This window comes from Antechinus flavipes, chromosome 3, assembly GCF_016432865.1.
Source record: "Antechinus flavipes isolate AdamAnt ecotype Samford, QLD, Australia chromosome 3, AdamAnt_v2, whole genome shotgun sequence".
Taxonomy (NCBI): Eukaryota; Metazoa; Chordata; class Mammalia; order Dasyuromorphia; family Dasyuridae; genus Antechinus; species Antechinus flavipes.
Genome location: NC_067400.1, coordinates 57,560,377 through 57,585,363, shown reverse-complemented (window position 1 = coordinate 57,585,363; position 24,987 = coordinate 57,560,377). Strand labels below are relative to the sequence as shown.

General features: G+C 34.4%; 1 protein-coding gene across 1 annotated transcript in view; it reads right to left on the bottom strand.

The window, feature by feature from the left end:
* The window catches only part of DOCK10 (dedicator of cytokinesis 10), a 212,379-nt gene extending 189,302 nt beyond the window's left edge, over window positions 1–23,077 (bottom strand). The window contains exons 1-2 of the mRNA XM_051983445.1: window positions 22,777–23,077; window positions 2,130–2,249 (exon numbers count right to left, since the gene is read on the bottom strand). Of these exons, the coding sequence (XP_051839405.1) occupies window positions 2,130–2,249; window positions 22,777–22,881 (225 nt within the window). The 5' untranslated portion in view covers window positions 22,882–23,077. The remainder of the gene's footprint in view (window positions 1–2,129; window positions 2,250–22,776) is intronic.
* Between the last annotated feature and the right edge of the window lie 1,910 nt (window positions 23,078–24,987).

Genomic DNA, 24,987 nt, shown 5'->3' with positions numbered 1-24,987 from the left:
ACATCAATTAGAAAAAGAAAACTCAGAAAAATGTCCTCTGGGACAGTTTATTTAAACTTAATGAGTCATGAAAGATCACAAAAAATGCTTCTTAAATAAGTATACCTTCTCATGGTGGTTGGAATGCCATTTCCACTCTTCAAAATCTGAGGATATGATCTTGGTTCACTTAAATCACTTAACTTTTCTGGGTCTCAGTTACTTTATCTGTCAAATGGGGCAGCTGGACTGGATGATGTCTGAGATCTCTTCCAACCCTTAATCTGAGGCCTCATGATATCCTTTTATTATCATCACTTTCCTTTCCTTTCTAGGTACAGAAAAGGAACTTAACAGGTTTATCAGATAGTTGGCTGAGTTAAATATGAAAGGAAACATTTCCCATGTTTACATGGTTTTGTTTATGCTTGGCTTTGTTTTTGAGAGAAAGGAGCTGCCCTAGAAAATTGACTCTCTCTCTGCATTTCTTTATCTCTCTGTCGTTTTTCTCCCCCTGCCTTCCTCCCTTCCTCCCTGCCTCTCCACCCCCCATCTCTCCGTCACAGAAATGAAAACAAGGATGTGGGGAGAGAGTTAAGTGTGTTAAACCTTACATTTAGAGTTCAAGTACTACATATTTTGGTCAAACTCAGGAAGTGCATTTTGGCTTGCAATAAGCTCCAAACTATGCCAAACACAAAACTGTGAGCCAGTATACTGCAGGACATAGGTTTCAAGGTGTAGGAGAGCATCTAAATACCTTTGATATTTCTGTCTATTAGACTGTTGGAAGAGGAAACAAAAGGCTGGAGTTCTTGATCCAGTTCTATTACTATCTTTGTGACCTTGGGGCAAGTCAGTTTTCCCCTCCAAGCCTTAAGTTTCTTAATAGTAAAATGGTGGTGGAAGATGAGATTTAAAAACTCTCCCAAATCTAAACAATCTGTCAATTTGTTTCATTTCTTCTTTTCTATTCTACTTTACACCTTAATCTTCCATCTTATCTTTTTAAAGAGATTGGGAGCATCCAAACCTGTGATTACAGTCTTATAGGGAACTCCCAATAAGTACATTTCCTTTTTAAGATTGACAATATAATCTGAAATTTATAGTCTTAGGAAATTATCTGGGAGTCCTGAGCAGTTTATCCAACATCACCCAAATGAGTGTGTCTTTTACATATGAAACTTAGCTTGCCTGATTTCAAGGAGAGCCTTTTATCCACTGGATCTGGCTACTTCTTCTTACTTCATTCAAAAAATAATGAAAGTGAGAGAAATTTGACATTCAGATTTTAGCCAAATACATGGGAACAATCAAGAATTAAAGTAGTTTAGGCTAGTAGTCTGGTCAGTGGTCACAGTGGTTTGGACTAGCAGACAAAGGCATCAAGTGGGTGGGAATATCTCCATGATGCAATAACATTTGTTATTTGAGAGGAAGTTGCCAAGTAAAATATAGGGTTTGCCCAGATTTAATAGGATTCAGAACTCAATGGAACTTTAGCAATTAGCTTGTCTAACCACTTCATTTTATCCAGTGAATAAAAGGTTAAGCAACTTGTCCAAACAGAGATGAACTAGAACACTGGTCACTGATTCAATATCCAAGGCTCCTTTCTATACTATTTTAAATTAGCTGAGACATCTGATTTGTACAGAAAAATGTATATAGTGGTAGCTTTTGAGTCAGAGGTTTGGGGTTTGAATCCTGGCTCTCATAGATATGTGAAAAAGTCTAGTGTTTTGGGTTGCAGTTTGCTACCCTTGGAAAAATGAAGAAATTGGATATGATGATATCCAAGGCCTCTTTCAGCTCAAAATCTATGTAATTCTCTCTTTCCCATACTTTTAGGCTCTTTTAGGAAGATGCATAAAAATGGGCTGCTAATATCCTATTATAAAGCTATCCTTCACTACTCTCTCCAAAATCATTTGGAATTTTATCCATTCCCCAAATCTAGATCATTTTCATTATCTTTATTTTTGTACTGTGCCTTATGCAGATTACTCACTTTTCTAACCAAATCCAACCACAAGTCTTCTTGATCAGACATTACATCCAATACTTTATTAAACATAACATTCTAAAGCTCAATCTGGATTTAAATGCTTTGAAAAAATAGAAAAGAAAAAAAAATGAGTACTCACTGTGAAGTCATCATTGGGAAAGAAAATGAGATCTCTAAGAGGATCATTCCAATAAGTTTTCTCAAGCTCTTCAACAACTGTTTCATAATCTAAGGGCTCCAGAAGTCTGGGTCTCTCTTGCTATAGGAAAGAAAACAAATAGTTATAACTTCATCCATATATTTTCCCAGATCACACTGAATCTCATATTTTGAGCTCATCAATGAGTAATATAGTCCAACCCATATCTCTCTCCCCTCGCACTCCCAAAAAGAATATCCATAGACAAGTGTTCAGCCAACCTCCACCTGAAGACCTCCAATGAAGTCTATCCCCACTATCACCAAGGCAGGACATTGGACAGCTCCAATTTTAGGAGCTCACTGATCAAGCCTAAATTGGCCACTTGGCTCCTTGTTCTTGGTTCTGCCTTTTGGAGTAAATAAGATAGTCATCATAAACCCTCCACATTTCGTCTCTCAAGCTAACCATCCTAGTAACAGTGCTACTCCATCTAGATTTAAAAGAGTATGAATAGTTTTTTTTTTTTTTTAACCTCCACTATTTGAATCCATTGTCACTGACTCTGTGATTCCACACAGGTTCTCTACTTCATGGTAATCCAATCTATTATATGAAATATAGAGTTGATCCAGTGTAGAGGGATGCAGATAGTAGGGGAGCTCTGGGTAAGCTATAAGACCCTTCAGCCCAGAGGGAACCTGCTGACAATGTCTGGTTTGGCTCCCCATCTCTCCTAAGGACTCTCCTCCTTCCTGAGAAGTCAGAGAGGGATGACCACCTGTGTTCTACTTAAAGCAAGGGATACTAACAATAAAGGGATGCATTTACATATCAATAGCAGGGTGCTTATAGTTAGTACTTGTGCAGTGTGACAAGATGATATAATGGTTCTACAGTTGGCACATGCTCAGTGTGCTGTAGTGATGTCACAGTATTAAGGTATTTAAGGGCTGAGAGGACTTGAAATAAATGGACTCCATCTTTGACCACCCTCGTGAGTCTCCTGCCTCCTTCACTCCTCCACTAAGACCAAGGACTCAGGCTGGTTCCTAGGTCTTCCAGAGAGCTAGTCCGGATAGTGTATTTTGGCACCTCAGCATGGGAGCTCCATAAAGCAATGGTATGTTTTGTCACCCCAACTTTGGGGCTCTAGAAAGCACACTACAGTCCAATGCAACAAAAACTTTAAGAGCATCAATGTGTAGGCAATTTTATATCTGGCCTTTTTTGGTGAGGCAATTGGGATTAAGCAGCTTGCGCAGATTCACACAGCTAATAAGTACCAAGTGTCTGAGACAAGATTTGAACTCAGGTTCTCTTGACTTCATAGTTGGCACTCTATCCACTGTGCCATCTAGCTGCCCCCTAATTAAGGTAATCTGGAAGGGTTTCATTTAGAAGGTTTCTTCTGAGTTGAGCCTTGAAGGAAGTTCAATCTACTAAGAGATGGAGGTGAGAAACAATGTATTATTGTTTTTGGATTGCCACTTAAAAAAGATTGCTGCATTTAGCTTTGTTTTGGCTGTAGAGTAACCTGCTCAAAAACATTGTTGCTCAATTCAATTTCTTGCTTGTTTAGACACTTCCTTGTGGGCTCTGTTGGTCAGTTTTTAAATGCTGGCATCCTACAAGCAATAAAAGTACCACAGGCTGTCTAAGTTGGCGCTGAAGCCTGGACCCGATGTCAGAATTAATTGCTTGGCTCTCAGAATCCTTGCTGCTGATGAGAGGAGCTGGGTTTGTCTCTCTAATAGAGCAGTACAACAGACCCATTATGGACTCAGTGCACTGAAAATAGAAAAGATTTTGGAGGGGAACCACCTAATAGCCAGAGTGCTTCCATATATAGAAAGAAGGGATTAGGGAGAGTGGAGATAAGGGGGAAGAAGATAGACAAGAGATAAAATGAAGCTCTATGGACATTTAAAAAAAATCATTGGGTTCATAATTTCTTTGATGTAGGCAACTCTGGTGGAACTTTCTTCATTGATGCAAATCAGCAAGTCATGTATATTTATAATTTATAAATATTTATTTATATATTCTTCATTTATAATCTTTGAAAGTTGTTAGGGGTAAATTACTTGTCCAGGGTTACACAGTCAAAAACTGTCAGAAGCAAGTCTTGAACCTAAGCCTTTATGACTGAAGGTAAACTATCTACTGTTACTTCTCATGGACAGCTAGGTGGTACAGTGAATAGAATACCAAGCTTTGAGTCAAGAAGATTCAGGTCATGAGTCAAATTCGGTCTCAGACACTAACTCTGTGACTCTGAGTAAACCTAACCTGTTTGCCTCTATTTTCCAATCTGTAGATCACAATAGTAACTAACAGATGATCTTGGTAAAACATTTAGCACCTTACTTGATACATAGTAGGTGCTACGTAAATGTTAGTTATTATTATTATTTCTATTCTTAGGCAATATTTTTTTAAACAGTAGAATTTTTGTGTATGATGAATTCTGGGATCCTGATAGCTTTAGTGTTGTGTAAACTTGAAAGCTAAGGAAGTAATCAACGAGTACTTTCATGAATAAAAGAAAGCAAACATCTTTCGTTGCCCACAATTGAACATTAAAAAAAAAAAAGAAATTTCACACAATCTGTTAAATGTACAATGAAATTAGCAGAATAACGACAAAAAAGGGAAATTGTTTGTCTTTGATTTCTAGGCCTCCTTCCAAAGATCTCTGATGACTAATGCTGCAACAACATACTTCAATGTCTGAATAATTGCTAGGGGGTGACTTGAAGCAGCATTTATATGATTATTTGGATGATTTTCCAACAACACAAATAAAATAAATGAGAGGAATGGTGGGGGCAGTTCTAGGGCTGTCTAAAAACTTTTATCATAAACAACATCATGTTTGCATAAATAAGTGATTGTGAATAGTTAAGAGAATCAAAGAATGTTAGAAAGGCTGGATTCTTAGAGGTCATCCTGTCCACCCTTTCATCTTTTATCCTTCAGATGATAAGACTAGTACCAAAAGACATGAAGTGGGAGGCAGTGTTGTGTATTTAAAAAGATTATTAACTTTGAAAAATATGCCTAGGTTTTAACCTTATTTCTATTCTCACTATATCTCACTCACTGAGCCTGGACAGGTGGCTTACCTTCTCTGAATTGGTTTCTTCCTTTGTAAAATGAGAGGTCTGGGCTTTTTGAAGTAAGATCCATTACCGTTCTAAATCTTATAACCCTATGTTATGAGTCAAAGAATATTTGAGGAAGATGTGGGTTTGAGTCATTATTCTCCCTACTAGCTGTGTGATCTTAGAAAAATCACTTAACTACTCTGATCATCAGTTTTCTTATCCATAGCATTTGCCCTGCCTATCTTACTATCCTGTTGTTAGAATCAAATGGAGCCATCTATTTGATATGAGACCAAAAGCATTATGTAAATATGAACAGTTATTATTTAGAGCAGAAATTCTTCATTTTGTTTGTCCATTGTTTGTGTGTCCAGGACCCCTTTGACAATCTAATGAAGATCTAAGGACTCCTTAGAATATATTTTTATGCATAAAATAAAATCCATAGGATTACAAGGAAAATGAATTATACTGAAATACAACTACCTCTGTATCTAGAGAAAAAAACTGCTAAATAGAAGTGTGTGTGTAAAATATCCACATATCCACATACTTGTATCTAACGATAGCCATCTCTAGTTGTTATGGGGGAAGGGAAAAAAAGGAAAAAAGTTACATGATAACTTTATTATAATTGAAAAGGAACAGTGAGTTGTAAATTATAGATTTGCAGTTTCATATATATTCATCTTTTTTCTATCATATTATGTTATAGAAATGTTTGTTTTATTTCTTTAGTTTAGAATAAAACAAGGAAAAAAATGAAAGACAAATGTGAAATATATCTCATACTTTTCAAAAAGCAAGATGGACACAATAGAAATTAGTAGTTTCACATAATAAAGAAAAGCATATCAAATGTATAGCTAACATGTCCTATTCTTCATCAACCATGGGATTTAGTCTCATATTTGCTCAATAAAACTCAATTTCTTCATAAAAATAAATAAGAGTAATTGAACTGGAAAAAAGAAATAGTTACCAAAATATTTTTAAATGTTTTGAACTCCATGTTGAGTCCTTTGTCTAGGGAGTGAAAGTAAAACTGTAAAAATGCTGTCTTTAAAGAAAAACACAGCCAAAGATTCATCTCATCCTATCCCATGAACTTTCCTAAATAGTCATTTGTTTCACCTGCCAATTAAAAAGGTCCTCATTTTTGCCAATTCCTACTAGAGACAAAGCATTTATTTATCTTTTTTCCTATATTTACCATTGTGTTAGGTAGAGTAAGTTGTGGAGATACAGTTAGATGCAAAGCATCTTACCTTTTGTACCCAGGTTGCCTGAGTGTTTCTAAAAGAAAACAAAAATAAAAACAAAACACCAACCTCAGCTGGGGTCTTCCAGTTGCTTGACAAACCCTATTCTTATCAATTTCCTATCCAAAGCATAATCTGTCAATCAAAAAAAAGTCAGAGGTGATTGATATTGTCAATGCCTGTTTTATTTGGATTGGATGGATGAAGTGTGGCTTAAGGGAGCAAGATACCATTGGGAACCTGAAGTGTGAAGGTGTTTGTGGATAGGTGGCCAAGAAAGGGTCATAAAAATGAAGTTAGGAGCTACATGAAAAATATTGGAGACTTTTAACCTCTAATTTATCTACTTTTTTAAAGCAAGGAGACATGGCTTTCCAGAAAATTCCTTTTCCAAGGCATCATTCAATTAACACCATTAAACACTGACTATGTATTAGGTATTGGATAAATTAACTCAAAATATTGATTTATAGCCCTATGAACATGAAATTAAACAGGAAAATGGTAATTAGATGTTCTATACTGTTACTAGCCTGGGATTTGGCAAAACTTAGCTCAAATATATTTTGCATGTGTGAAAGGGAAATCCTAGCTATTTAGTTAGACATAGTGTTTGGAGCAGGAGGACTGTGTTCAGGGTACTAGTTGAGCAGATGTAAGCATTTACATACTGGGATCAGTTAATTTCTCATGACTGCTCCTTACAGAGACATTGAGAGAAGCTGGGTAACTGAGCAGAGTTGATTTAAAACTTTAACAACAGTAGGATTGTCTCTCCTGAATTTAATTCATCTGTTTCTTTTGGAAATAGACCAACTGGAATAAGCCAAGTGCCAAGATTATGTTGAATTGGATTGGATTTTTTATAATGCCTTTTATATTCTCTATCTCAAATGAGCAATGAATTTCATTAGCTGTTCTGAAATAATTCTATGCATGTGAAAAGGCATTCACTAGTACCTTTTTATTATGCACCAGGGCTGGTGTTGGGAAACAGTGGTAAGTTGTTGGCCATGCTCTTTTTCTAATGTCTAGAGATCTTTGGTGTTCATTTGTTCCATTTAGCTAAATCCAAAAATAATCTCCAATTTAATTTCATATTGGAATAATGGGGTCCCAACACAAAGGAAACATTTTCCTATTTATTGTAACCGATTTTCAAAGAGGCACGGATCCAGTCCAGAACTCGCCAACATCAGTTTTCCAGCACTCCAGATGCTTCTCTTAGAACCTGTTCAGGGCACCTAGCCTTCAGATTTAGCATTCTTTTTATTTTAGCCTTTTTAATTAGCTTTCTTGATCTATTAGACCTTGTACAGCACCTGAGCTAACCTGGCTCTCTGGACCATAGTCAGAAATCTCTGCATATAAACTCTAAAAACTTGTCCTTCTACCACTGTCTCCTTTCTAGGTCCTACTTTCCCTTCTCTTCTATCATATCTCCACATATTACAGACTATAAGATTGTATTTTCTAGGATTGTTTGCAAGGGAAAAAAGAATATCAAATCTATGGAAATAATATAGGGGATTACAAGAAGAGATAAAGGGATTCTACCTAATTCTAGGAGGTCCTAAAATTCCTCAGTCTCCTTTGCTTGCTTTTCATGTTTTTATATATTTTTCACATAAGTATTTCCCTAAAGGTTCTGTCCTGGGTCCTCTTCTCTGTTCATTCTACATCACTTCACTTAGCAATCTCATCAGTTCTCATGGTTTCAATGATCTGTGCTGATGACTTCCAAATTTATATATTTAGTATTAGTATCTTTTCTTACCTCCATTTTCTCATCAACTGCTATTTGGACATTTCAAATTAGATATATTATGGGTATCTCAAGAGGATGTTAAGAGGCTTATAGTGCCTCAATCTTGGAGTCAAGAAAACCTGAATTCAAAAATTCAGAAACTTAACAGTTGTGTGAATCTGGGCAAGTCCTTCAATCTCTCTCTGCCTCAATACACTGGAGAAGGAAATGGCAAACCACCCCAATGTCTTTGCCAAGAAAATCTCATGGACAGGATGGTCCATGGAGTCATGAAAAATCAGACATAACTGAACAACAGATTTCTCAACTCAACAGACCTCCCCAACAATTCTTTGTTCTCTCACCCCAAATTTCTTATTCCAAACTTCCTTATTACTATCAGGTAATCATCCTCTCAGCCACTCAGACTTATAACTGTGATGTCATATTTATTCCATATATTTAATCACTTGCCAAATCTAATTTTTAAAATCTTGCACATGTCCCCTTCTCTCCACTCATATTGGGCATTTCCCTGGTTCAGACTCTTATCACATTTCACCTGCACTACTGTAATTGCCTACTAATGGGTCTCACTGTCATAAGTTTCTCATCGCTATGATTCAATATCTACTGAATAATCAAAGTGATTCTCTTCTTAAAGAGAATTTTGCTTAGGCCTGACTATGTCACCACATCAATTTCCCCACCCCTAGCAAATACACATTCAAAAATTCCATTGGCTCCTAATTGCTTCTATAGTTAAATGTCAACCTTGTTTGGCATTTATAGCTCTTCATAGTCTGACCCATCCTACCCTTTCAACTTTCTTATATATAGCCCCACTATATTCTCTTAACTTTGCCCTTCCATAAACTCAGTGGCCCAGCTCTTCTGGACTTTTTGTGGTTCTTTTCATGGGACATCTTTGTGGCCTTACAAATCATTATCCCCCATGCCTGAAATGCTGTCTCCACTGACTCCCAGTACTTAGAATTCCTTCTTTACTTCAAGATTTAGATCAATGGCCATCTTCTACCACTAGTCTTTTCTGTTCTCTCAGATGCTAGTGTTGTATGAACATGTTGTCTTTCTCACTAGAATGCTAATACACTTAGAATGATTTTATTTTATTTTATTTTACTAAGTTCACTTAGAATGATATTATTTATTCACTTAGAATGATTTATTTTTTAGTACGGTGACTGGCACACAGTGGTTGCTTTATAAATTCTGTTCATCGATTGAGATCTTCATTGATAGGGGAGAGTTTCTTCACATAGAATGTCATTGTTTAATTGTATCCCACTCTCTGTGACCCCATTTGGGGTTTTCTTGGCAAAGATATTGGAGTGGGTTTGCCATTTCCTTCACCAGCTCATTTTACAGATGAGGAACTGAGGCAAACAGGTTTAAGTGACTTGCCCACAACTAGAAACTATCTGAGACTGGATGAATCTTTCTGACTTCAAGCCAGCACTCTATCCACTGTGCCATCTTGTTGCTCACTTGGAATATACTACCTCAAAAAGTCACTGTAAATTATATCAATAGGCATTTTCTCAGCCAGAATTCCCTACATGAAAGTAGACATAATTCCAAATAATGAAATATAAACAGGTAAATAAGATCAATTTAACAGAAGTCATCCCCAGAGTTTATAAGAAAGTTCTACTAATTCTTATGAGATCAAATCTAATACCTCAAAGATTTTAAGTAGTGACATCACCACAATCTAACTCTAAACAGCAACATGATTGGTCTGGAACAAGGAAATTGAGTAGAGTTCATGCCTCAATGCCTAAATTTGGTTTCACATAACTTTTTGTTATGAATTATTTGCTTATTTTCAGGAGAAATACAGAAGAGATTCATGTACTTCTAGTCTCAAACTATGGGACATGGGTCATATCTAGGGACAGTGAGCTATACTACTAATATATACTGTATTACACTATACAATATAATAATATAGAGGGGTAGCAGGGTACCCTGTACTGATCTTCAAATACATAAAAGGCAATGGATGAGGAGCTTCAGTGGCTGTAATGTGGTTTGAGGTTGTGAGAGTCTATCTTTTTTCTGCTCCAGATTTTCAAATACAATTATATTGATCCTACTTTTTTTCTAGCTCTGGCTTTTATAAAATATGTACTATAATCATGTTTTCAATAAGAACATGATAATGAAAATAATAAATGAAGTTAAAATCATAAAGTTTATAGGCATAGTGGGTCCATATAAAAAGGAGAGGAGGTAGATTTGATGTCACTTTAACCTTACTTTTTTTATCTCTAACATAAGGAGTTTACATTAGATGACCTCCAAGCTTTAAAACTATAATTCAGTTAAAAAAAATACCTTTTTTAGAGCAAAAGATCACTCCATGATAATTTTGTGGAATTATTTTATCTTGAATAATGTAATGACCGCATATTTAAAATCAGCTGGAGTCAGGAATTCAGGTTAAGGGAAAAATCTTCAATATTTATTGAAGTGAAGAGATGAATAAGGATTGCGATAGCAATATGGGCAAGAAAGATTGCAATAGCAATATGGGCAGCTGCGACGGGAAGCCAGCTAACAGAGAGAGATCTGAGCTGAGCAAACCATTGCAATGGCAATGCAAAAAAATCTCTCTTTCCCCTTCCTTTTCCACTCCCCTGCCTCCACCCACCAAAATCGTCATTTCCTATACAACACATCAGGACTTGCACAAAGAGTGGGCGGGGGCCATTCTTTCTCCAAGCTTATATTTTAATAGAGTATGGTCCAATTACTATTTAGCCTCATGTGCTTGGGACCTCAGTGCATCAACTCAAGCCTCAGCCCTTATCAAAGCAATCTCTTTTTGGGGGATTAGTCTATATGGGGGAAGGTGATAGGATATTTAAGACAAAACAAAATTTACTTATGCAATTTTTATTTAGCTTTTTCAAAACTATTCTAGGAGAAAACAGGAAGTCAATATAAGAAGTATAAAATAAAAGATGAAATGTAAACAATTAATAAATTCTATTTTTAATTTTTTAAAAGGTAGGGGAGTACAGAGATAATCAGTAACAAGTAGTTGTTTTTGTAAGTGAGAACAAAAGCTTAAGTCAGTAAAAAGAAAAGCTCAATTAGGAGTTCATCTATTAATGTTCTATTTATAATTCTAAAGAGAATGCAATCATTTATTAAGTCAGAAAGATACTTTGCTTTGATCACAACTATGATTTGCCACTTCAAAGTGAACTGTTCTTCACTGTGTGAAAGACTGATTGAGTTTAAGGCCCTTTGAGGAAGCTGATAAGATTGATATTTACATCTGACTTTATATCTAATTGTAAGCAAATTATTTTTGACTTATGGAACCAATGATTCTAATGAAAGCAGTTATGGCTAGTTCAAACAGGCAAAGGATTAGAACTAAATATAAGAGAAATCTTAATTAATGAATATGCAAATTGTTCTTCCCTGTTGGTCCTTAAGTCTAGGGAGTGTCACATTAAGAAAAGTAAAAAACCTGGAATTGGCGAATCAGAAAGTGGTTATTTATACTACAAAAGAATTATTCATATCATTTAACAAGTTATTGCAAGGCCCTTTAAAGTAGTGAGCTTTAGGCAGTTCTCAAATGAAAAAAAGACACCACAGAATAAAAGTATAATCTCCCCCCAACACACACATAAATTCTCACTCAAAATGGTAGGATGGATCTGCAGAAGGATAATCCTAACGGGCTAGGTTTATCGTACTTGTATATGAGCTCTCTATTCCTGCGCTATCAACAATTAATGAGAGCTAATTAGCCTTTCTCCTCCAAAACTATAGGGGGTGAAAGATTGTCAGGGAAGACTTTCTATAAGAGGTAGTTTATGAGCTGAACTCTAGAAGAAGTTAGGGATTGTAGAGGCTAGAATCTTCAGACAAAGGAGAAAGGATGCAGGATGGTAGGATGAAAAACAAACAAACAACCCCCTCCCCAGTAGTTTTGAATCCAGTAAAACTGGGTTCTAGTACTGACATTGTCTCTTACCATTATGTGAGATTTGGGCAAATCATTTCACTAGTGTGGGACTACAGGTTCCTTGATGATTAAATTATGGGTTTAGACAAAAAGATTTCCTAGATCCTTCCTAGCTCTAACATTTTATGAGCCTATGAATCTGAAGTATAAATGAGAATATATTTCCTAAAATGACATTTGTTCCATAGAACAATTAGTGTTAATACCATTTAAACTGCTTAATCCACATAGATCTTCAAAGCTCAGCAGATATTCTCATCTGAGCTACTACTGCATAGGCAGGGGTTCTTAATTCTTGGGACTGTGAACTTGTTTGCAATATGTTGATAAAGGCATTTCATTGTAGCTAGTTTTCTGGTATTTGATTTTATGCATTTAAAGCCATTATTGTGAGAAGAGGTCCATAATCTTTACCACATTGCTAAAGAATGACTAAGACACAAAAAGGATAAAAAACCCTAGCACAGAAGAAAAACTTAAACTGTGTTTAGATTAGACATATTGGCTGTAAGAATAGTAGTATAAAGAATAATATTTCCATTTTTAAACCTTAAACTTGACACATTATTTTTAAGCCCTGGCAATGTGAACTTTCGAAATTACCTTTTTAAAGAAATCATGGAAATTAGCCAAAGGATATAATCAAGTGGTTGTCAGCCAAAGTAATCAAAGATATCTACTATTCTGTTGAGCAATTTAAAACTGCTGAAAGGACTATAAAGCCATTATACTCTTTGACAAAGTAATACCACTACTAGGTCTGTAGCCCCCAAAAGATTAAAAAACAAAAAGGAAAGGGACATATATGCACAAAAACATCAATAGCAGTGCTCTTAGTGGTAGGCAAAAAATTGGAAAAAGAAGGCTATTCATAAAACGAAGAATGGCTAAACAAGTTGTCATATATGACTTTGATGGAATACTATATTATACTATAAGAAATGATGGTGAGCAAAATGCTCTCAGAAAAGCCTGAAGAGACTTACATAAACTGATGTACAGTGAAATAAGCAGAAGTAGAAGAATGTTGTACACAATAATAGTAATATTGTACAGCGATCAATTATGAATGATTTGGCTATCCTCAGCATTACAATGATCCAAGACAATACTAAAGGACTTATGATAAAAAATGATGTTCACCTCCAGAAAAAGAACTGACAAGAGTCTGAATGAATATTAAAATACACTTCTTTTAAAACTTTCTTTTTTTTTAAATCTGTATTTTCCTTCACAATATGACTAATGGGAAAATAAAAGAAAAATAAATTACATTTCATATCTTTAACCTTTTTATTTAACTAAAAATGTTTAGGGGATTATAATAGCCTTTTAGGAATTACATTGATGCAGGATTTTATCAGCTTGCATTCAGATCTCTTCAATCTTTTGAGGGAAATGAAAAAAAAAACCAGATATGTACATTTCTCATCAAGATCTCAACATTTAGATCCCTCCCTTTATTTCTTAGATATGGAAAGTGGCTGAAAAAATTGTTAACTGTAAGGCGCATATAATGGCATTTATAAAGAAGGTGGGAAACATGCCCAAACAGAAGCAAATGAAATTGTTATATGTCCCATTTAGTGTCCTACAAACATTTTGAAAAAATGATAGATAAATATCATTAAAATACATCAAAGCTAAATTGCTAGTCCCCCTCTTATAGCATAAGGATATCAATGCCTTGAGATGTATTCCTAGGAGTTTTAATTGAATTCATTTAAATTCTGCAGTTGAAAAGTTGTCACTGTGAAATGGGAAATCAAGTGCTTTCCCATATCCTAAATAAACTTTTTCTCCCAAGTCATTTATATGTATGAAAGTCTTATCAACACTTCAACTTTTTTTACTTAAAAAATGAATGAAGAGGGAGAATGACTGCCCGAAATTACAAGAATTTCAGGTAGTCATTTTCCCTCTTCATTCATTCCCTTTTCAATCCAAAATATCTTAGGGTAGGACACAATTTAAAAAAAAAATGCTGTATCTACTAGTAAAATAACAACATGTAATGTCCAGACTATCTCTCTGGAGGATCTGGGGACCAGCCTTGATATTAGGGGAGGAGTGCAAGAGGCAGGAGAGTCACCAGGAGGATGGTCAAAGATGGAATGTCTCATTTTCAGTCCTCTCAGTCCTTAAATACCTTGGTATGATTATATCATTACAGCACACTATGCATGTATGAACTAGAGAACCATTACATCACAATACTAAGTATATAGCTGAACTAGAGAACTATCATCTTATAAATTCCACTGAGTTAACACCTTGTTTTAAGTATCCTTGTTTCAAGTATACTCCAGAGTTCAGCCCTTTACAACAACAAACCCCTTTATTTTCTTTAAGTAAATATGAAAATGTTTAGAACTCTTGATTTGTGACAACTGACATATTTCAAAGGTAGGTTTTTTCGCTCTAGAAAACTAGTCTTCATCAAGCAATAATGGATAGCTCTCATTCTGATTGATGCAACACTTTCAATTGTCTTCAAAAGACCATTTTTTTTGTTTTTGTAAGAATATTTATTGGATTTGTACAATTTAAGAATATTAATTTAAAGAATTCATCTTGGAGATCACTCCCACTCTGCATGGAAAATATCTTTTCCAGCTGACTCTTGTTTCATTCAATTTCATTCTTCATAGTTGAAAGAGATCACAGTACCATTTGGTCTAATCTGTAACAGATAAGAATCTACCCTACAATAGAGGCAACATGTAGTCATCAGCCTTTGCTTGAAATCCTTTAGTTATATCTTCAAGCATTGAGAATGAGTGGAAGTGCTATTTGAGGCCTTTAAATTCAATGTCTTCGATGAAGGCTCATCTCACCTGATCCTAATTATGGATCTGGTTGGAGAGATCAATATGCCACTATTAAATTCATTTTCTACTTTTGAATAGCTTGTCTATTTCTTGTCACAATTAAGGTGAAAAGAACTACAAGGGAATGGAGCTACATTCAATGTTTCCATTCCCATGATAGAAGGGTTAGATAAGGAAGTGGTATTATATTACTGTCTGAGCAATTCTTGCATCATATGTACCCTGAGACATAAGACACTTTTACCCAAATTGTATTCACTCTAGAAATATATTCCCATTTTTAAAGTCACTTCTTTTCAACTCAAACATTGTTACTAATAGAGCTGGTAAAAATGTATGTAAGATAAAAGGAGTTAGTAAGAGTGATGAGAGAATATATTATTAAAGATTAATTTATCACATTAGCTCCTCATCTGGGAGAAGGACCCTGAGGAAAAGGGAATTTTTTCTGGCAGTGAAAGATCTGATGTTTGCGATTCTTTCTAGATTTGTGTAGCCCACTTTGAGTTAGTTTATGAAGCTAAGGGTCAAAATATGGACATATCAGGAAAGTCCTTGGAGATGAGGACAGTACCTGTATAGTGGATACTGACCTGAATTAAAAAATTTAAGCTCTCTGCTCCAGTTTTCTTATCTGTAAAATGAAGGGATTATACTTAATGGGATTCTAGGTCCTTTCATCACTCAATTTATGATCCTATAGGAGCTATTTCTTTCCATTCCTCTTCTCCATTAAAAAAAATACAACACAAAATCTTCAAAAGATTCTACGATAAGCTCAATCTATTATTTTTGTTGTTCTCTTCCCTTCGAGAAAAAATCTACCTGTCCATACTTATCATTGGGCCTTCCTGTCCTTTCTCTAACTCCTCAACCTTTTGACTTTCTACTTTGCCTGAACTGAAAATGCTCTCTCCAGAATTGACAAGAATCTATTATCTGTTAGATCTGATGATTTTATCTTAGTCTTCTTTGACTTGAGTCAGAGTAGTACTCTTGAGTACCACTGTCTTAGAAACTATTTTCTATGGACTTTGATGACACTTTTCTCCCTCAGTTCTCTTATCTATTTGATAGCTCCTTCTCATCTTCTTTTCTAGCTTATCATCCTTAGCACATCCTACAAATGTGAGTGTTCCAAAATGTTTTACCCTGGTCTTATTTCTCTTTTTCTATATTCTTTCTCTTGATAACCTCTCCATGGGTATAAAATTATCCTCTTTACACAGATGATTTTCAGATTGACTTATTCAACCCCAAACAAAAGTTTGGGTTAATCTAAGCTAAGATTCCACCCCATGACATTAACTATATATTGAATATTTCAAATTAGATTTCCTGAAGATATATAAAATTTAACATGTCTAAAAGAAAATATATTTTCTTTCCTCTTTCTTGCTACAAACCTATCTTCTACTGAACCTACCTATTACTATTGAAGATACTACTATCTTTTCAGCCTCCTGGTTTATAATTTTGATGTCATCTTCAATTCTTTTCATTCCTTTGTCTCATATATTTAATAAGTAGCTAAATCTATACCTGCCTTACCACCATTACTTGCGTCTTCCTTTTCTTACTACTCTTGGACCTTAGTCCAGGCTCTTAACATTTTTGCCTGAATTAGGGCAACTGCCTCTTCATTGGTCATTCTTTTCAAGTACCTTCCAATTTTAATCCATCTTCCACACAGCTTCCAAATAATTTTCCTTGAGCACAGGTTCCCATGTTAGCCTCATCATAAATTGCTATATGTCCTATATTTTATAGTTTAGTGGAAATGGTCATACTGTTCCTGAGACATGACACTCTATCGCTCATCTTCATACCATCCATATGCTTATAACAAATTCCTTCTTCCCCTCAGCTTCATAAAATTATTTTCTTCAATATGCATCTCAAGAACCACCATTTTTTCTACATGAAAACTTTCTTGACCTTCTGACTATAGTGGCTCACCTCCTAACTACCTTTCACATACTTAATGTGTAACCGTTCTATTTTATTCCTTTTCATTATACTTATATAAGCACTTGTCTCCCCTGTTAAAATGTAAGCTCTCTGAGAGTATGGATTGTTTCTTATTCATTTTTAGATGTCCAACATCTAGCAAATAGTAGTCACTTAAAAATATTTATTGATTGATTAACTCCTTAATTCTATATTCTAATTTACTACTTTAATTAGTAAGGGCAGGATCTGCTAAGAGGTAATAGAGAAAGAATTAGAATATCCAAAAAAAAAAAAAAAGAGTTTTAGATGAATCTGAAAACTATCAGTGAAGTAACCATCCCCAACCCCCAAGAGTATATTTGAGTTTCCTAATTGGTCTCACCCACAGTCACCAAAGATGGATAAAGGATTCTCCTTGACATTACACTTTGTTTGGTTTTTGCAATTTCCCTCTTCCATAATGAGTCATTCAAAGCCACCCTACTAGCATGTATGAACTACATAGTGAAAAAAGCTCAGAGTACATAATAAATATAGGTAAGCATAATATATATGAATATATATATATTCAAAAGATTAGTTTGTCGAGATAAACAGATATCCCTTCTCTTTTGAGCTTAACTCCCAAGGCAGCCATTTCCCCCCACTCTTAGCCCAAGTTTTTGAGAAGAAACTGTATTCCAATTGGCTGTATTCAAATAACTACCGAATCACATGAAAAATGTCATCTCAGTCCCCAATAACTGGGTTTGATCTTATATACATATTTTAACATCTTAATATGTTTTATTTCTGTATTAAGGAAAAATTATTTGATCATAATTGACCCACAAGCATTTACTAAATGCCTATTACATTCTGTTAATTAAATGCCTACCTTTTAAAAAATTGTTTTTATTAAAGCCTTTTATTTTCAAAACATACGCATGAATAATTTTCAACATTCACTCTTGCAATTGTTTTCCAGATTTTTCCCGTCCCTTCTCCCTACCTCTCCTCTAGATGGCAAGTAATATGTTAAACATGTACAGTTCTTCTATAAATTATATTAAATTTTTAAAATCTATTTTTTCAAATTGTCACCCAATCCATCCAGTCTGCTGCTCCTCCAACCCTTCTAGTTTTATAAACTCTACTTGCTCAGTTTCTCTCACTTCTTTAGTTCATTCTTCTGATCAATTTCATCCCTCACTCATTCATGGCTTATCTTATTTAATATTTATTGTTTTATCATCTTATCAGGCCAAAATACTATTACAGTTTTTGTTTCCTATCAATCAACAAATAATCAACTTACATTTCAGAGTCCAAACTTACATTAGCAAATTTTGCTTTTTTATATTATGAAAGAATACAATTAGAGTATACAGATAAAAATCTCTGAGCTCTCTTTTAGTTTCAATATTTGAGGTTGCAATGGAGAGGGGGAGGCTAGTTCCCACAAGATGAAAGAAAAGGAAAGTGAATCTATTGGCAGAAGTATAATAAGGCATTTTTTGCCTGGGCAAGATCCACAAAGTGTGCTCTTACAATGGAGGTAAAAGATAGATATCAGTATGTTAGGAAGCCAGATAATGTTGGGGAAGGTATGTCATGATGGGCTGGAAAGGGGAAAAAAGAGAAAAATTCACAATCTGTTAACTTATTTTTAATTCAATATGCTTATAAACTAGACTACACTTTGATATTTCTATACTCACTCAAAAAGACTAAAAAGGTTATTAATATCTTCTAAATTTGTTGTTTTAGTGCAAAATCCTTACTGTAGTTAGAGATCTGGTGGGAGAAACAATGGTAGCACAACATAAGATGAAATATATCTCCATACACACACACACACACACACACACACACACACACACTATATATATATATATGTATATAGTGTTTATGTGTATGTATGTATGAATAGCCATTTAGTGGCTATGCATACAATATACAATTTTATTTCTTCTTTGAAGCATTGGCAAGGTGTGTACTAGAGGGGAAAGGTAGAAATTTGAATACCTCCAAGTTTCAAAATACTCTAAAATCCTTTAAATTAATGACTTCTAGGTATAACAACCTCATAAAGCATTGTGTTTACATTTTTATGAAAATTTATTTTGTTTTTGATGAATATAGATTTTGTAATTTATCAACTTATTTGATTTTGTCTTTTTTTAAAAATGAGGGTTAGAAATGACATGTTCTATTTATTTGTTTTCAATATGGCAAATGACTAATGACTACTTCAACAAACAAAGAAACAAAAAGAAATTATTAGTAAAAGATATTAAGGGAAGTCTTTCTAATGGATAATGTTACCAAGGGACTTTATTTTCCACAGCTCTCTTTTAACTGACTTTTAATTTAATTGATTTTCAATTGACTTGGCAAACCACTTGCTAAAGTAGATGGGCATACATATGATTTTCAGCATCACCTATGTGAAAGTCAGATTACTGTAATAATAAACTCCCAAAGCAATGTATTAAAACATGCCAACAGGGTAATATTTCTAAATGTAAAGTGCTTATGAAGAAAGCAAAAGAGGCCAGATTGTTAAGGGCATTTTATGAAGCATACAGGTATACTTGTTTAGTTTTAAAGCTCTCTTTGGGGGGAAGGGCACAATGGATGGAGGGTCCTTGACAACCATGACTTGGCAGCAAAGCTTCTTATGAAATGAAGATTGGTTTTAGTGAGTGACTGATATTTGCAGTATGCAAGGTCTTACAAATGGCTGACTTGGAACAAGAACAACTTTGGTTAAAAAATCAATATGGTTGTTTTTTAAAAAAGATATATACAGTATATCTATATATACAGCATCTAAATAATGAATATTTTTTTACAAAAATACAACATGCAACAAACAGATGAAAAAATGTTTTTTAATATGTTCGTTTTTAAGTTGAGCAATCAGTTGCTAAAAATTCTGCTAATTTCCATCTCTGACATATCCTAGGCCTGGCTCTTAAATCATTTGAGTTGTGCATCAAATTTATGCAAGATCACGGAGGTCCATTCAGATATTAATGCCATTCAAAATGAACCAGGTTAGGTTTAGGCTGCCCCAAAGAGTCCTGAGAGTCAGGCATTTATTTTAACTTCCTTTTAGTACCAGAAATTCAAATGAGCTCATATGGATGAGGAAGAAAATTGGGTGTATTCTCTTTCCCCAAACTTAACTAGCCCCACTTCTCAACCAGCTTCTTGGATCAAGAAGCTACAAGATTTATTACACAACACCAAAGATATATTCAGAACTATACTTGGTACAGAAAATGACTAAAGTTTGGAATTGTATGTGGAGGAGTCAGTGCTTCATAGCCCAATGACTTTAATCACAGGATTCATCTAAATGAAAACTACAACTATTTTTGCCATATACCTAAACTTACCAGATAGTAATATGGAATTCTAATAATATTTATATAATGTTTATGTATAAACAATGCTATCACATGCTATCTTAGTACTGGTAAGAGTTTGGTGAAATAGGTGGAGTAAGCATTATTATTCTTATTATTGTTAATAATAATAATTGTCATTATTGATAATTCATCCCATCATGCCCCAGTACTTCAAGGATTTATGATTATCAAGGCAGACAGTATATCTATCATTTACAAAATAAATCTTTGAGAAGAGGCTGATACCCCTAGTTAGTGTCATATAAACATAATGTCATATATAAAGCATATAAACCCAAGTTCCTGATTATAATGCCAACACACAAATCATTATATCACTGGCTCCAAGAGATTGAATGCATAAACTAAAGTCACTGTATTATAAGCATAAAAATAGAAATTATTATTAGGGATAATAAGAACTGACATTTATTTCGTACCACATATTATACAAATTACTTTACATAGACAATCTCAATTGATTCTGTCAAGTAATTTCTAAGAGGTAAGAAAAAAAAAACATTTTATTTTCATTTTACCAAAGAAGGGGATGTTCTGTTTGGTACAGGTTGGACTAGTTGATCTCTGAGTTTGCTTCCAAATGTGATCTTTGATTCTGAATAAATGAAATGATGAATTTTTCTGTCACTATTGTCTACTTTAGAGTTACATAAAATAAATACATCTATAGCTCACTTACTATTTGTCCATTCTCACAACCATGGGAATAAGGAAATCCAAATGGTCAGGTGTCTCAGAATCTCCAAACTCAACTCAGAAGAAAATGCCAAAGCAGTGATGCAAAGATTAACTTAAATTTTTATTAATATAGATTTAAAATGACTCGAGTCATTATTATGCTGACAGAAAAAAAAAAAAAGAAACAAAAGCCCAAACACTAGGCTTCCAATAGATAGGAAATAAGATTGAGCCATGATCACTGCACATTTCAATTATAAAAAAATATTGAGTGGAAGAGACAAAAATTTAAAGAATATGAAAACCAAGTTGAGGAATCCAACATTTTGGTTTTCCCCTAAGGATTAACTAGCTACCAAGGGAGCACCATGACAGTATCTTTCTTTGCTTTACCAAAAATGTGAATGTGTTTAGAAATGCAGTTATGATTACATCACTACTACTCCAGAAACAAGAAGGAAATACGGAATGGGGAGATTAGGGCACTTCTCTTAGGGCACTACTCCTATGTTGTGGTTAAAAAATGGTCATCAGTCTTTTTTTTTTTTTTTTTAACCTGATAAGACTGTAGTAGAGTTGAGGCCATACATTTAAGAAAGTGACTTATTCTTTAATAATAAACTTTCTATGCTCAAGACTATCCTAGGCATAAAATGTTATAGTTACCATTTTAAAACCAAAATCAAGTTCTTAATTCTTTAATTAGAAAGAACTAAAAAAATTCACCACCGGATTAAATTACTGAATGTTCTTCTACAAATGGTTTTTCATCTAAGCAATGAACCCTTAAAAATGTTCTGGCCTCAGACTTAACTGACAAATGTTTGTAAGATACAAAGCCTTGAAGACTACATAAAAAGTAAAAATTTATTGTTTTCTTTTTACCTTCTCGATGAGTATTTTTAAAAAGTAAAGTTAATTACTATTTATGAAGCTTTTCAGAAGAAAATTTCTTAAAAAATGGAAATTTAATAGATATAATAGCCTTATCTGATACAAAGCAAAACATATAGCCTTTCAAACTTTCCAAAGGGAATCTAATTTCTATTGTCCCTTACTTTTCAGAAGACAGCTTAAAGTAAACTGAATCAAATACTTCTTTAGATTTTCTTTCTGGAGTAAGTTTTCTAGGCATTTATAAAGTAAATGACTGAATAAGAAAGTGAATTATCAGGTAAAATTTTAAAATAACACAAAAATTTATCCTCTGGAATCAGAGATTACTTTTTATAAAATACTTCTGAAAAGAAAAATAGTATTTTGATTTTAAAGTAAGCAGATATAAATTTCAAATGTATTCATGCTCTAAGAAAACAAAATTTATCATTATGTGTAAAGTTCTTTTCTCTCTGTATGAATAAAATGTAAGAATCAACTTTGGAAAGGATACTCTTTCAAAAGAATACAAAAATAAAGCATATTTGATTTTTCCATGCATCTTTCTCTGATCTATGGGAGTTTTTGCCAATTTTTCATGTTATAGCACCTGTTCTGAAGCTATCGTTCACGGCACCAACTTGATTCTCTTTGCAATAATTCTTAAAGAATCCTATAGATCACTCCAGAGAAGCTTTCTTAGCCCCCTCCCCATCCCTGAAGAAAATATAGAAAAAAATATAAAATGCAGATACATACAGAATTAAATCTGTGAATTTCCCCTTGATTTGTTCTCCTCACGGTTCGCCTCTTTTTCCACAAGTCACCAGGATCCTTTTTAAAAACTTTTACCCGAAAGCTCATTGTACCAGTGGAAATCTGAGCAGCCAAGTACCTAAAAATTCAGTTCTTTTAAAGGTTTCCTTTCAGAAGTTTCAACGGGCTGAACAAATCTTTCTTTACTGGTAGAAAGGGAAATGCACATGCTACATGAAGAGCAACTGAACAGAAAGGAAAAGTACCCATCAAAAGTCAGTTTCCTGTGAGTAACAGCCAGCTGGGAAGAAGCTAGTGCTTCTCCCTCCCTCTCTCCGTCCCTCTTTCCTTCTGTTCCTCCCTCCTTTCTCTCTCTCTCTCTCTCTCCTTTCTTCCCTCTCTCCTTTCATTCCTCTCTCTCTCTCTCTTTCTCTCTGTCTCTCTGTCTCTCTCTCTCTTCACATACCCACCCTAATCATCTGTTTGACTTAAAGACAAGCAACAACATAAGATCCTATGCACCCTTGATGTTCTAGAGAACATAATTAAATAAAATGTGATCTAAATACACACAAAGCATGATCAAGAAAATTTAATGGAAGATATGATTAAATGTCAAATTAATTCTATATCTGCCACTAACTGAAACAATGAACACAATGGATAGAGTTCTGGTCCTGGAGTAATGGAAAGCTGAGTCTCAGATACTTGTTTTTCTTATGATCCTGGGCTAATAACAACCTCTGTTGGCTTCAGTTTTCTCATCTGTAAAAGGGGAATAATAATTTCACTTCCTCCCAGAATTGTTGTGAGGATCAAATGAAGTCATATTTGTAAGGCAATTAGCACATCATATAGCACATGATATGACAATAAATGTTAGTAATTATTATTATCATGAATCATTTTTATTATATTTAAAATCACAAGTCTGATGAACTCTGACTATAGGAGCATAGATTTAAAACTGGAAGAGAGAGATCGATAGATGGACAGACAGATGTAGATGTAGTCATCATCTACGTATGAAAGCTCTCTCTACATGATTTTCAGAGTTTATTTTTTTATTATAGCTTTTTATTTGCAAGATATATGCATAGGTAATTTTTCAGCATTGACAGTTGGAAATCCTTTTGTTCCAACTTTTTCCCTCCTTCCCCCAGATGGCAAGTTAACCAATACATATTAAATATGTTGAGGTATAAGTTATATATGAATACATGTGCAAACAGTTATTCTCTATATGATTTTCAAAGTAATTTTTTAATTAAACATTTGTTTAAACAAATTAGATTAAAAGTATGATCACTTTCTTTCCTCTCAATCTCTTCTTATCTTTTCACAATTTGGCTTCTGTTCTTACCATTACATTGACACTACTCTATTCAAAGTTACTAAAGATCTCTTAGTTGCCAAATGCAATTGTCTTTGCTCTATCCTCATTCTTTTTCGGCCTCTCTGCACTCTTCCCTTTAATGCTTTCTTCTCTCTAGGTTTTCAGGGCACCTCTCTTTCCTAGTCCTCCTCCTACCTCTATGACAACTTCTTCTCTGTCCCCTTCACTGCATTTTCCTCCAAATCACACCCTTTAATCATCTGTGTCACTCAAGATTGGATCCCGGGCTTTCTTCTCTTCATCTATATGATTTTGCTGGACCTCATCAGTTCCTATGGATTTAATTGCCATCTAAGTTGATTATCAGATCTATCTACTCTGCTCCAAACTCTCTGATGACCTCTGTTCTTGCATTTCCAACTGCCTTTCAGCCATCTCAAACTTGATGTTCAGGAGACATATTAAATTAATATGTTCAAAATGTAGCTTGTTATCTTTCCTCATATATTCCCTATTGTTTTAGATGGAAATACCATACTCCCCATCCTTAGCCTCACAACTTAGAAGAAATCCTGGATTCCTTATTCTCTATATCCTATCAATTTCACCTTTTATTATCTCTCAAATACTACTCTCCTCTGACATTGCTTCTAATGCAGACTCTCATTATTGCACATGTAGACTATTACCATAGTCTAATGCTGGATCTGCGTGTCTCAAACCTCTCCCTGTTCCAATCCATCCTCCATTTGTCAATTTTCATATAATGCAGGTTTATGTCACCCCTCCACACAATCAATGTCAGTTGACTTCAGGATAAAATGCAAAATTCTCTGGTATTCAAAGCCCTTTATAACTTATCCCCCTTCCTTTCCATT